The sequence below is a fragment of the Callorhinus ursinus genome, unplaced genomic scaffold (genome assembly GCF_003265705.2).
Source record: "Callorhinus ursinus isolate GAN/ISIS: 27379988/994484 unplaced genomic scaffold, GSC_fseal_2.0 scaffold27, whole genome shotgun sequence".
Taxonomy (NCBI): Eukaryota; Metazoa; Chordata; class Mammalia; order Carnivora; family Otariidae; genus Callorhinus; species Callorhinus ursinus.
Genome location: NW_027397089.1, coordinates 5,303,331 through 5,316,977, shown reverse-complemented (window position 1 = coordinate 5,316,977; position 13,647 = coordinate 5,303,331). Strand labels below are relative to the sequence as shown.

At 42.0% G+C, this 13,647-nt stretch overlaps 1 protein-coding gene across 3 annotated transcripts in view; it reads right to left on the bottom strand.

The window, feature by feature from the left end:
* The window catches only part of TMTC1 (transmembrane O-mannosyltransferase targeting cadherins 1), a 281,565-nt gene that overhangs the window by 146,690 nt on the left and 121,228 nt on the right, over positions 1-13,647 (bottom strand). For all 3 annotated transcript variants that reach the window (XM_073877756.1, XM_073877758.1, XM_073877757.1), the window contains one exon: positions 1,158-1,239. In XM_073877756.1, coding sequence (XP_073733857.1) covers positions 1,158-1,239 — 82 coding nt within the window. The remainder of the gene's footprint in view (positions 1-1,157; positions 1,240-13,647) is intronic.

Below are 13,647 nucleotides of genomic sequence, written 5' to 3'. Positions count from 1 at the left end.
ATTGACAACTTTCATCAGAGCAATGATGTCAAATTACTTGCATTCGCATACAATTCTAAGAAAATAAATCACTTCTGAAACCAGTGATGAATCATCCTAATTCTACGCAAAGATACTGGGGAATACTTTAGAGAAATATTTTGTCCCTTTTGTTGAGATTGTCCAGTCAAGGCTCTCCACCCTTATTCAGTTTTTGCATACTCTTCTTCCATAAACATGTTTTAGGGTCAAGAAAAAAAAAATCACGTTAATTGGTGACATTACAATGCAAACACTCTTTATAAGTTTCCTCTCCAAATTTACGGGGAACAGCAACAGCATAAGAGACTGGTTTCCTAATCTGGAATTCCTGAATCCAACAATGTAAGAAAGTGATTAATGTGCCAGTCACCAAAGATGGCGACCAAGAATGCCGGCTCCCTTTGCATGTGCATTCTGCTCTTCCCATCAAGAAGGAGACCAACTGCCCCTCCTCTTAAGTCTGAGTTGGTCTTGTGACTTGCACTGACCAACAGAAAGTGGTAGCAGGTACACTGTGTCAGTTCTGGGCCTACCCCTTGAGAGGTCCTGCAACTTTTGGTTCATGCTTTTAGAACCCAGTGGCCATGTTTTAAGGAAGTCCTGGCTACCCTGCTAGAGAGTGGCCAAGGGAGAGACCCTAGGGAATGAGATACCACAGACAGACAAATGAGCCCAGCTGACAGCTACAGGAAGCTGCTTGTGCAACCCCAGGCAAAAATCATGAGGAGCATTAGAACCATCTAGCTCGATGCTGCCCAACTAAAGCATTCAGGGCAAATATATGTGGTGGTTGTTTTAAGCCACCACATTTGGGGGTGGTTTGTTGTGCAGCAATACATAGCTGATATAGCTAGGTTTGTGCTGCTGAGACAACTCAGGATCAGCACCTTGAAAGGGACTCATAAGATATTATAGTTGACACTGTCTGTGTCACAGAGTTCATACTCCTAGAAGGCTTTCATACATATCTTCCAAAGCTTTGTTAACGTTCACAGCATGTAAATTCTTTGATCCTAAGATTGTGTTGTTAGAATCGATTGCTGATTCTATTAAATAATCTGGATCATGTCTCTGAGCCAAGTAAAAGTAAAATATTCCTTATCAGATATTTCAGAAGCATATATATATATACTTACATAACTTATGACCAAAGTGGCCCTTTTTAAGAATGGCCTCATGGTAAGCAGGAAATTTCTATTGCTCCTTGCTGTCAGATACCTGAAATAGGAAAGAGAGAAAAAATCTTAAATAAGTGTTAGAGTCCACCACACATAATGTTCTCCATTCACTGTGAATAAGCCGTAGCTCGAAAAAAGGCTAGAAAGGATTAGAGCTAAGAGCATGGCTCCTGGAGCCAAACCACCTGGGTTTTAGTCCCCCAGCTGCTTCCTGTCTGGAAGACCAGGGGCAAGTTTCTTAACTTCTTTGCCCATCTATTTTTCTCACTTACCAAAAAAAAAAAAGGATAATAGTAGGACCTACTCCACAGAAACATTGTGAGAAAAAAAATGAAATAATATACGGAGCAGGATCTAGCACTCTTAGCTATGAATATTACTACCCCATCTACACCAAATAACCCAGACATTCTGGCAACTGTATGGTTACACTGGTCAAAGGGATGACCAGAAGCAAAGTAAGAGTTTACATACTGTATTTAATTTGAGAGGTACTATGTCTTCAATCTACAAAATATCTCACAAATATCTTTTTTTAAAAGATTTATTTATTTATTTTAGACAGGAGGGGGGCAGAGGGAGAGAATTCCAAACAGACTCCCAGTTGAGCACAGAGCTCAAAATGGGGCTCAATCCCATGACCTTGAGATCATGATCTGAACTGAAATCAAGATTCAGACACTTAACCCACTGAGCCACCCAAGTGCCCTATCTCACAAATATCTTACCCCTGAAAAAATAAAGGATCCAAGTCACCCAAGGTTAAGAAATTTACCCAAGCTAACAAAGTTAGTAAGCATCATTAGTGGGATCAGAGCTCACCAATATGCAGTGGGCAATTTTCTCACCTGCCTATGGCCTCAGGAACCAAACTAGGTTACAAGAACGGCAACTTTTAGAGGGGCAGGAACTTATGTGGATGCTGTGTCCACCATAGCTCACTCACTTGTACAAAGTGGGAGGCCCATATTTCTGCATATGAGGCACATGGCTTTAGTAAAGACAATGGGGGTGCCTGGTGGCTTAGTTGGTTAAGCATCTGCCTTCGGCTCAGGTCATGATCCGGGAGTCCTGGGATCCTTGGGCTCCCTGCTCAGTAGGGAGTCTGCTTCTCCCTCTGCCCCTCACCCCACTCATGCTCTCTCTCTCTCACTCTCTCTCGCTCTCTCTCAAGTAAATATATAAATAATCTTAACTAAAAAAATAAAGACAATGAAAGAGAAGCAAGAGAAAGCTATTTTGGTTCATAAACAGCTGTGGATCTGACCTTTCAGAGTTTTTAATGAGTGGAGAAAATGAGGTGAGCTCAAAAACACATGAGTCTGCTTTTAGCAAAATCTGGACTGGATCCATCCCCAAGCACTGCACTTAAACCGTTCCTTAGCTCTCAAGCTTGACAAGGAGGAAGGCCAGGGATATTATCAGCTCTCACAACGCAGGTGCACCATAATGTCCCAAAAGAGGCATCACTTCCTGAAATCAGTACACAAGATTTTAGGTATGTATCTGTGTATATCTCTGAAGCAAAATCCTTAGCTCTGATCTTCAGTGTGAACTGGATCTATGATTCCCAAAAGGTTAAAGCACTGCTAAGTGGCTTCCCTCAACTCTGCCTCCACTATTACTACCATTTTCAGGATAACTCAACAAAGATCAACCCTGGGTATTTCTGCTATTCCTTTCCAGGAGCAAGATAAGTGGTAGCAGGAAGGGAATGGTGTGGGAAGGAAAAGTGTTGGGGAGGCCTGAAATTGCAATAGGTTGGAATGAAAAAGCGCTTCTTGAGTCGGTCTGCTTTTGGAAGCTTCATTTCTCAGGTTCCCTCCATTGCTGGTTTATTTTAACACAGTGGAAAACCTCAGAAGTGGTGTCCTCTCCATAGAACAACAAACCAAGGGTTTAGGATTTTGTTCAATGTTGGTAAATTCCTAAAGTCTGCATTTTGTTTGAGGGTTATTTCAGGGAGTGATATTTATAAAGTGTCCCTCTGTTTAGAAATTCTTCCTCCGGGTGCCCGGGTGGCTCAGTGGTTAAGCGTCTGCCTTTGGCTCATGTCACGGTCCCGGGGTCCTGGGATCCAGCCCCGCATCGGGCTTCCTGCTCCGCGGGAAGCCTGCTTCTCCCTCTCCCACTCCCCCTGCGTGTGTTCCCTCTCTCGCTGTCTCTCTCTCTCTCTGTTGGAAAATAAAAAATAAAATCTTAAAAAAAAAAAAAAAGAAATTCTTCCTCCACAACAAATTCCATTTCCTCAAGAAGTTAAGCTCCTTCAGATACCAAATAGTTTGCTCTTAAAGTGTAGCATCCCAAAGCCATGGAAGCTTAAAATGATACAGAGAGCAGTGGTTGAACAATGACCTCTTTCAAGATTTCTATTTCTAGTTGTTGACCAATATTAAAAAAGAGAAAATAAGCCAAAATGGTATAGGCCCTGTTTTGGTAAACTCTAGGTTAGAGGCTGAGATTCCTAAGCTCACACAGGAAGCACTGCAAGGCGTAATTCTCTGTATCCCTTCCTCCTCCCCCATTCATACGAAAATTAGATAGTGGGATCTTCCCCATTAGTCCGTGATATATGTACAGTCTGCAAGGTAGAACCGAACAACAAAAACATTATTATTATTAACAAACAGAATAAAAATACCAAATAATATGTGCCAGACACAAATCTAAGTAATTAAATTGTAGCTATTAACCACTTAGAACAATTCCATGTGGAAAAATAGAATTCCTTTTTTACAAAGGAAGAGACCAAAAAACTACAATATTTAGCTATTCTCTCTCAGCTATTCATTTCAATCACAAGCTAAAGTATCTATAAGTGCCTTTTAGTTTTGAATTAATTAATTTATTTATTTATTTGACAGAGAGAGCACAAACAGGGGGAGCGGGAGAAGCAGGTTCCCCGCCGACAGAGAGCCCGATGTGGGGCTCGATCCCAGGATCCTGGGATCATGACCTGAGCCAAAGGCAGACGCTTAACTGACTGAGCCACCCAGGCGCCCCTGTATGTGCCTTTTAAACAAGGCATTATGCAAATGCCATCACTGATAATTTTCAATTTCAGGCAAAGCCTCCATTGTTTTCCCTGTGAAGCCAGAGAACATTCCAACAACCAAACCAAAGCACTGAGGAACCCACTAGAATAGTAACCAAGGGTTCTATTCCTGTGCTTCCAAGTCATTGGTTTTATGGTTTGTAACAAGTCTGTAAGAGCTCTGTTTTCTTCTTTTATCAATTAGAGTTGGACTCAATGGTTTCAGGTCTAAAATGCTGTGATCCTTGGATGTTCTCACCAGCGGATGACATCATAAATGACAAGTGCAGAAAAACAGAGAGAAACTGGAAAATTTTAAAAAGAAATGCTAAGGGATTAGGAGGAAGCAAATGTTAGTTGATCGATTCCCCCACACTTGAGTGGGCCCTTCATAATTTGCAGTTGCGCATGAAAAAAATATTTTAACATTAGTTTGGGGTGTTGGCATTGTCGAACTCTGCACTTTTAACAATTTCTGATTTTAGGCAAACAACAGATCAAGATTATCCAGAGTAGATTCCCTAAACTGTGCTCCCCCACACCCAATACTCTCTTTTTCTGACATCAAATTTTCTATTAACATCCACCCTCTCAGTTGATTGTGTTCAAATATTCAGAGCTGAATGTGATTTCCTGAAGTTCACCTCCACAGCTTCTCAGTCAGTCATCAAATCCCATATAAGGTCCTGGCTGAGACAAGGACAACCAGCTACTCTGAAGCACCCACCATAATCTTGAGTGTTAAATAAATAAATGCTCATTATTTTAAGCCACTGACCTTGTTGACACAGAATTACTGTGTCAGTAGATAACTGATATATATAACACAATGATCAATAAATGCTACCTGCCCTAATAAAATTTTTAAAATATTTTTCTGCCTCCACTCAACCCCTCCCCCACCCCCCCCCCCCTCCCTTTTTTTTCCTGTGTGTTCCTTTATCCTCCAGTGCTAGACCAGGGTGCAAAATAAGAATGCTCAGTGTGGGTGGGAGACAGCAAGCTGGAGGAGGAAAACCACTTAGGTGGTACTATCTTAACCTTAAATTCTGCTGGTTTAAATGAAGATGTTATATTATACTTTCCAGCCCTTCTCAGGATCTATAAAAACCTGTCAATTTTTACCTTAACACTAGCTCTGTGGCAAACATCTCAGATACAAAGAGTTGCTATTGTTTAACATTATACCGATAAATTATAAAAAGCTTGAAGGGGCACAGAATACATGACCCTAAAATCTACCACTTAGGCATGTGGATTATTTTAAGCTAAGGGCAATCAAGACCCAGCAGAGTCAAGGAAAACTTTGATCTCTCCCTTCACTACCTAAAAGAATTTAGAAGAGGGGGCCTGCCTCAGAGAGAAAGCTATATCAGAAATAACTTTTATCTAAATGACTGACTTATCTGTAGGACAGAGCAAATCTGTAATTACCACACATCTGCTCTTCCTGTTGTCCTGCGAATTACCCTCCCCTGCTTGGAAGCCCCAGACCCCTACCCCATTCCTTAGCTCAGGAAGGCATAGAAGCCTGACTTGCCTTTGGGTCTCATATTTTTATGGGGCTCCTGTACGTATGAAATTAAATTTGTTTTCTCCTGTTAATCTATCCTATGCCAATTTAATTATCAGACCAGCCAAAGAAGCTGAAAGGGTAGAAGGAAAATTTTGCCACTCCTATGAGCTATATACAAAATTCCTTCTAGAACACCAGTCATACTAATTTAATTTCTCCTGTTCTTTCAAGGTAATAAAGGGGATTAATAAAGAGTCATATACCATGACCAAAAAAATTTTTTTAATTAAAATCAGAGCTTTTTAGAACAGGACTTCAAGAATCTGCTTCTGTTTGAAACACAAAAAAAAGGTGTTTTTTGTTTTTTTTTTTCAGTTGACCAAAGTAACAAAGACACAGCTCACATTAGAAAAGATTATAAGCTTAACAAAAACAACAAAAAGAAATGTAAGAGTCTTTGGGTTCTTCTTTAATGCACTCTCCTTGAACTCATAAAGTACCTCATCTAAATCTTAATAACAACCTTTGATGTCTCCTTTGATATTCAAATGCAGAGTCCGAAGGAAAGGAGCTAACAATTCTAAGAAGACAATGATGCATTTCTCAGTTTTATGTATTCAAAAAACCCCAATTGACCTTTAATACCCCATTCTGTGGCTATGGTAAATTTTTCTTCCAGAAACTTCAAACTTAGCTCAGTGTGTTATTTACAAAGAAATATGTGGAAATAAGGACAGAGAAGGCATAGAGGAATATAATCTCCATTATCGTAACCATTCTGAAAATCAAAGTTAGAATTGGAAGGGATCAGAATAGCTCAGGCTGTTTTACAGGTGAGGAAAAAAAAAAATGAAAGTCCAGAAATGTTAACTGATTTGCAGAAGATCGGGGTCCTTCGAGATCAAAGGTCAATGAGTTCAGGCTTTATTCATTAAATCTGCGGTCTAATTTATATTCCTTCTAAAATGAATTTAGTCAGAGGCCCCAATTTTTATTCCTTTTACAGCAAAAAAATTCAGTTCTGGTGATATCATCCTTGTCTGTCATTAACAGTCCCAGAAAAGTTTCAATTCATTCATAATAGGGAATACTTAATGCATTTCATGTGCACCATTAGCTATGCTACGCACTTTACTTCTTTTATTTCATTCAATTCCACACCAGCCCTGGGAGCCATGCTTGTCCCCACCTTGTGACTGAGGGCGAAAGAAGAACTTACTCGGATCTTGCAGCCGGCAAGTGGCAGAGGTGAGATATAAGGTGAGATATAAATCCAAATCCAAAGCATTCACTATTCTCTGTAGCATTTAAGTAAAACAGAGCTGGTTTATTTAGCACACTTTCAACATAGATTATTTATTACATGCATTTCTATGTGTAGAAACAGTGATTTCTACTGAATTAAATGATAAAAGTTCATCTTCAGTATCTTCCTCCATTTGCATGAATCCACAGTAAAACCTTTAATATAGGATTTTCCTACAACTGAATGAACTGAGGCAGTGCACAATTCAATTCAATTCTTCTATGAAGTATCCTTTTAAAGGTTAAGGTGTGTAGTGGCTGCTGCAGGTTGAAATGCAAGCTCCACGTACTGTGGGCTGATTCAGAAATTCTGTGTGAGAATAGATGGCCAAAAGGAGAGTGTGTGCACGGCAGAGAGGGTGTCACTGTACTGTGAACCCATCAGCCAGCCAGCTCCACAGAGAGAAGAGGCAAGCAGGAACAGAGAGTGAGACAGATAAGGATGCCCCAAGAGTGACGATGAAGCTGACACCTGAGGAAGATGAGAAGTGAATTAGGTAAGGAGAGAAGGAATAAGATACATGTTACAGAGGCCTAAGATTGAGATAGGGCAAGCAAGATGAAGAGAATAAAAGTTCATTCTAGCTGTGGGATCTAATACTGACAGAGTGGTGACAGGGAAGCTGGAGAGGGAGGCAGGGGCCTCAGTGACCCTCATGTCCCACTGCGGAGTTTGGACTTTATTTGGACAGCAAGGAACAGTCAGTGAAGGGCTTCAGGCAATGATGACCCAGTGTGATTTCCAGCAGAAAGTGGCACTAAATGATGTTGCTACTGTGACTACTGTGAAGTCCATAACAAAGAGCAAAGGGCCCAGCAGCCCCAATGGGGAAATGGCAGGCAGCAGTGATTCTGGAAGTTTCTAAGATATCAGATTCAGAAATAGATGAGTTTCTAGTCCAAGTAGGTAGAAAGACTTTATGGTAGGTATAAGCGAGAAAGGCATGTATTGTTACATTTATTTAGCAGGCTGATTTCTTAATGCATTTCTATTTTGTGTTAATTGGTCATTAATTTGGTGTCATTCAAAACTTTCTACTAACCAGAATATTAAATTGCCAAAATAGAAGCCATTACAAGAATATAAATATTGGGGCACCTGGTTGGCTCAGTCGTTAAGCGTGTGCCTTCGGCTCAGGTCACAATCCAAGGGTCCTGGGATCAAGTCCCACATCGGGATCCCTGCTTGGCGGGAAGCCTACTTCTCCCTTTCCCACTCCCCTTGCTTTTGTTCCCTCTCTTGCTGTGTCTCTCTCTGTCAAATAAGTAAATAAAATCTTTAAAAAAAAAAAAAAAAGAAGAAGAAAGAATATACACATTATGCCCTTGTCTGGCCTTTTCTATGTCAAAGGGCTTTTTGGTCCAGTCTAATATTTAATCCTTGAAAGATCCATATGCCCTTGGCAGAAGAGAGAGCACCATCCCCATATTACAGATCTAGACCTAGTGAGCAGTGCCTCCTGAACCGGAATTCAGATGTTTTATAGCTGATTTCATGTCTTTTGGTTGCATCACGTGATCTCCTCTCCAACCACACTGTCAAACAGCATTTACTTCAGGTTTCCCATTATTTCTATCAGTCCAAACTTCTCGCACACCAGAGACTCTAAGGAACGCATGCAAATGAAATCACTGCTACTTGCAAAACACATCTGCATGGGTACACAAGTAAACTTTTGCACTAAGAAGATTAAAAACAGCCAGTGACACCTTAATCATATTTTCTGAACCTCTTATTGGAATATATGGACTGATAAATTCAAATACAATTCAGCTAGTGAAAAAGAGTATTTGGTATTGGGACTGTCCAGGTAAACTGGGGAAACACACATTCTATTAACAATGACAACAATAAAACACCTGATATTGAGTAAATGCCTACGGTGCCCCAGGCAGTTCCTACATATAGATCCGTAGCACTTTCTTACAAGATGTGCACTATTAAAATCTTCATTTTACAAACGGAGAAACCAAAGTATTAAACCAAAGTATTAAGGGTCAAAAAACCTGCCCCAAGTCCCAATAGGTAGTAGGCAAGGGGAGTCAGAAGGTTAATCTAGCTAATACCCTTGATCACCAATGCTCTGCTACCTCTCTGTCATTGCCAACTAAATCTGTCTTCAACTTCCCTTTGCCTGAATTTCAAACACTACTCTCAAGTACAAACACATCCTTAACACGTGTTTAGAAGAATGATGATTCCATGAAAAAATGCTCAACATCACTTGGCAATCAGGGAAATAAAAATCAAAACCACAACAAGATACCACCTCACACCTGTCAGAATGGCTAAAATTAACAAGTCAGGAAATGACAGATGTTGGTAAGGATGCAGAGAAAGGGGAACCTTCCTACACTGTTGGTGGGAATGCAAGCTGGTGCAGCCACTCTGGAAAACAGTATGGAGGGTCCTCAAAAAGTTGAAATAGAGCTACCCTACGACCCAGCAATTGCACTACTGGGTATTTACCCCAAAGATACAAATGTAGTGGTCTGAAGGGCACATGCACCCTAATGTTTATAGCAGCAATGTCCACAATAGCCAAACTATGGAAAGAGCTTAGATGTCCATCAACAGATGAATGGATAAAGAAGATGTGGTATACACACACACACACACACACACACACAATGGAGTACTATGCAGCCATCAAAAAAATGAAATCTTGCCATTTGCAATGATGTGGATGGAACTAGAGGGTATTATGCTAAGCGAAATAAGTCAATCAGAAAAAGACAAGTATCATGATCTCACTCATATGAGGAATTTGAGAAACAAGACAGGATCACAGGGCAAGGGAGGGAAAAATGAAACAAGATGAAACCAGAGAGGGAGACAAACCATAAGACTCTTAAACTCAGGAAACAGGTTTGCTGGAGGGGAGGTGGGTGGGGGATGGGGTAACTGTGATGGACATTAAGGAGGGCACAGGATGTAATGAGCACTGGGTGTTATATGCAACTGATGAATCACTGAACTCCATCCACCTCTGAAACTAATAATACCCTATATATTAATTGAATTTAAATTAAAAAATCAAACTATAAAAAAATAAAAGGATGATGATTCAGGATACCATATATACCTGATCAATTTAGGAAATTAACAGGAAGGCTGCTACAACTTCATCGCTGACAAGCTATTCCAACAGTAATATTCAATTGGCAAAATACTGGGTACTGAGTTAGGTCCTATAAACAACACATGAAAGAAATAAAAGCATACATTTAACACTTAAATAACAGCTAACATTTACTGAGTGCTCGCCATGGGCCAGAACCTCTCCCAAGCACGTATATTAGCTCTTTAAACACACACAACAACAACAAAAGGAAGAAGCAGGTGTTATTTCTACCTTCGTTTTATAGAAGTGGAAATTGAAGCCTAACAGAGTGAACGAACCTGCCTGGGACCACAAAGCCGACAGTGAACAGAACTGGGAACTGGGCCTGTGCATTCAGGTGCCCGAGCCTGTTGTCCCAAAGCTGCACCACACGGCCTTTTTGTGCTTGCTGCACTTGCCCCAAGCAGGGGTGCATATGATGAAGGACGAAAAGGGTTCGGGGAAGGAAGAAGTCAGCGTGAGCTGGAAAAGAAGAAGCTGCGGGGAAACACGGGAGACTTGACCTGGGCCCGGAGGGTCAAAGAAGATGGAAGAGCAGGGCAAGCAAGAGGGGCCAGGAGAGGTGCCCAGGCGGCTGCGGAGGGCTGCTCAGACGAGGGCTCCCTGCAAACACAGCGCAGGCAGCCCCTCGTCCGTACGTGGGGCACTCCTCAGCGTGGCAGAGTCAAAGGTGTGAAATCTGAATAAGGAAATATGAAACTGAACTCTGAAACAATGACAGCATGAAAAGCAGTAGAATATCGCTAAATATAATGGATGTTGTTTCCGTCTCCCTTCTGCTCAGCCACAAACAGGCAAGGGGTCTCCCAGGCAGCTAGCTCCCTCTCCCCTCAGCTTTCCCCAGTCCTCACCTGACATCAACCTTCTCACTAGGGCGCTTTGGGGACCTGCAGCAGGACTGTTTCTCCCCAGGGTCCCATCTCTGACCTCCTCCCTAAGTGTTTCAAACTTTACAGTCAATACCCAGGACAGAGCCTGGGCCAGCATGCCAGTGGGGTGTGCTGCAGCTCAGCACCCTCTCTTGGTCTCTCTTCCACTTGTGGCATCCACATAAGACGCAGGCCAGGCTGGCCCAGCTGGGACTCTATCCCACTTTTATGCTTATAACGGGGTGAGAAACTTAGGTGAGGGTCTGTGCTACAGCTGCAGACAGCTTAGATTTGAGACACGCAGAGGAGGAAGTCTTGCTTAAACCTTTACGAAGCCACTTTCTCCAATCCAGCTTTCCATACAGGGCCCTCGTGCACATGCCCGGAAGCAGCTTGTAAGTACAGACAGCAAGCCCAGAAGCTCTGCAATACACACGGGTCCGTGCACAGAGTTCATGCAGAGGCCAAGGAGGACATTTGGCTGCCTGGGCTTCCTGGAGACCATGGCTCCTCCTGAAATAGATCACTTCCCTGCAGCAAGGCCATGCTGTGGTCAAGATAGTTGGCCTAAGAAAACACAGCATCATTCACAGGGAGGTGAGCAATGCTGATACGGGAGAAGAGAAACCTTTCCTTGGTCCAGACAAACTCATCCAGAGACCAGCCCATTTCTCTGGCCCCAACCCCCAACCCCCTTTCTAGTGGAGGTCAGAGGGCTGACCGTCAGAGCTTCAAGGGCTGGAAAGGGGGGGACTGGTCATTCCAGCACAATCTTGGCAAACACCTTTAAAGTTCATATTTCCTACAAGAATCTAACTTTAAGGGTATTCAAGATTTATTTTACTTGGAACTCTTTTTGACACTGAGGGCAAATATGCTGTATTTTTTTTTAAAGATTTTATTTATTCATTTGAGAGAGAGAGAGAGACAGAGCACAAGCAGGGGAGAGGCAGAGGGAAAGGGAGAAGCAGGCTTCCCGCAGAGCAGGGAGCCCGATGCGGAGCTCGATCCCAGGACCTGGAGATCACGACCTGAGCCGAAGGCACAGGCTTAACCATCTGAGCCACCCAGGGGCCCCTATGCTATATTTTTTTTAGAAGGTGAACTTTTTAAGGTTCAACTCAAGGCAATTTGGTTTTATTTTTAGATTCCAGTGTTCACACATGTTGAAAGCTCCTAAGGAGAAAGCCATAACTACGATTTCAGAGTAGAAATAAGAACCACGGTGGCTCCTAGCACAGAATATACATAACATAGAAACAATCATTATTCAGATAATTGTCACGGTTTTTATGTTTGTGTAAAACGTCTACCAGTACTGTGGAAGTTAGGAATACATAATAATTAAGTCTTTATAATTTTTTTTTCAAATGCATGCTTCTTTTGGTTATACCATTTTTAAAACTTTCTCCTAATTTACTTCTAGACCGGACTCTCATTTTAAGGCATAACGTAAAAAGCTGAAGTAGGAAAGTTGCCAAAGGAACTAGAAATTCCAGTCCCAATCATATTTTTCCTATGTATACTCATATCTAATTATATTTATTTATATTTTTCTAAGATAAACATTCAGAAAATAATGTTCCAGCATCAGTTTTTTAAGTTGTAATCATCTATGTATATGATGCCTTGGTTGTCAAGAGGGACCTCTGAAGTTCTCTCATACTAAACTCTCAAAAGATGGTGCCCGTGACACAGGGTCAGCCCAGGCGTGGTGAGACAACCACAGGAGTCACACAGGATCCTGGCTCATTCAGTTACCCACTGGGAGACTCACCAATCCTTATAACCTCCCTGGGGTCTCTTGTGCCTCAGCCACAAAGCAGTCATCCTGATTTCTACCTTACAAGTTCGTCGAAAGGATTTCAATGAGATGAGGTATGTAAATGGCACAACACAGTGCCCAGAACATAAAGGCACCCAAAGTAGCTACTATTGGAGTAGTGGCGACAACGTAAATGAAAATTCTAAAACCCTATGGCCTGTCTTTCATGGCCACATGCAAACAAACAAAACAAAACAAAACAAAACACAAAACAGTGAATTCAGCTAGGATTAAGTAAAGTAAAAGGACTCCTCTCCCTCAAGTTCTATCAGCTCCCTCCTTCCCGAAAGGAGAAGGGAAAGAGAACTAAATATTTTCCTAGAAGATGAAGATGGAATTTAGCTTTCAACATTCTTCTCTATCCCAGGACCTGGAGACCATGGCTCCTCCTGAAATAGATCACTTCCCTGGTTTCCTTTCACTCAGCTTGGGTACCGAAGCCAGATAACCTAATTGTGTTGGGCAGGTTGTGCCTGCACAGGGTAGCAGGCTGAGGAGGCGGATGGGAGGTGCCCCGGAAGGGCTGAAATCCAGCCCACACGCCCTTCAACAACCCATGAGCCCTGGCGCCTGCTGCATCCGCCTCGAGAAAGGGCAGCCTTTTTTGAATTCTCCCTTGAGAATTCAAAAGGTGCCCTTGACTCAAACGTCATGCACTTGACACTCCACACACTCCCAGCTTTTTCTACTTCATAAAAATATCCCTACTGGCCAGCAGCCTGCACATTATGATCTAATACCCATTCAGCAGCTTCATTGTCCTAATGACTTTCA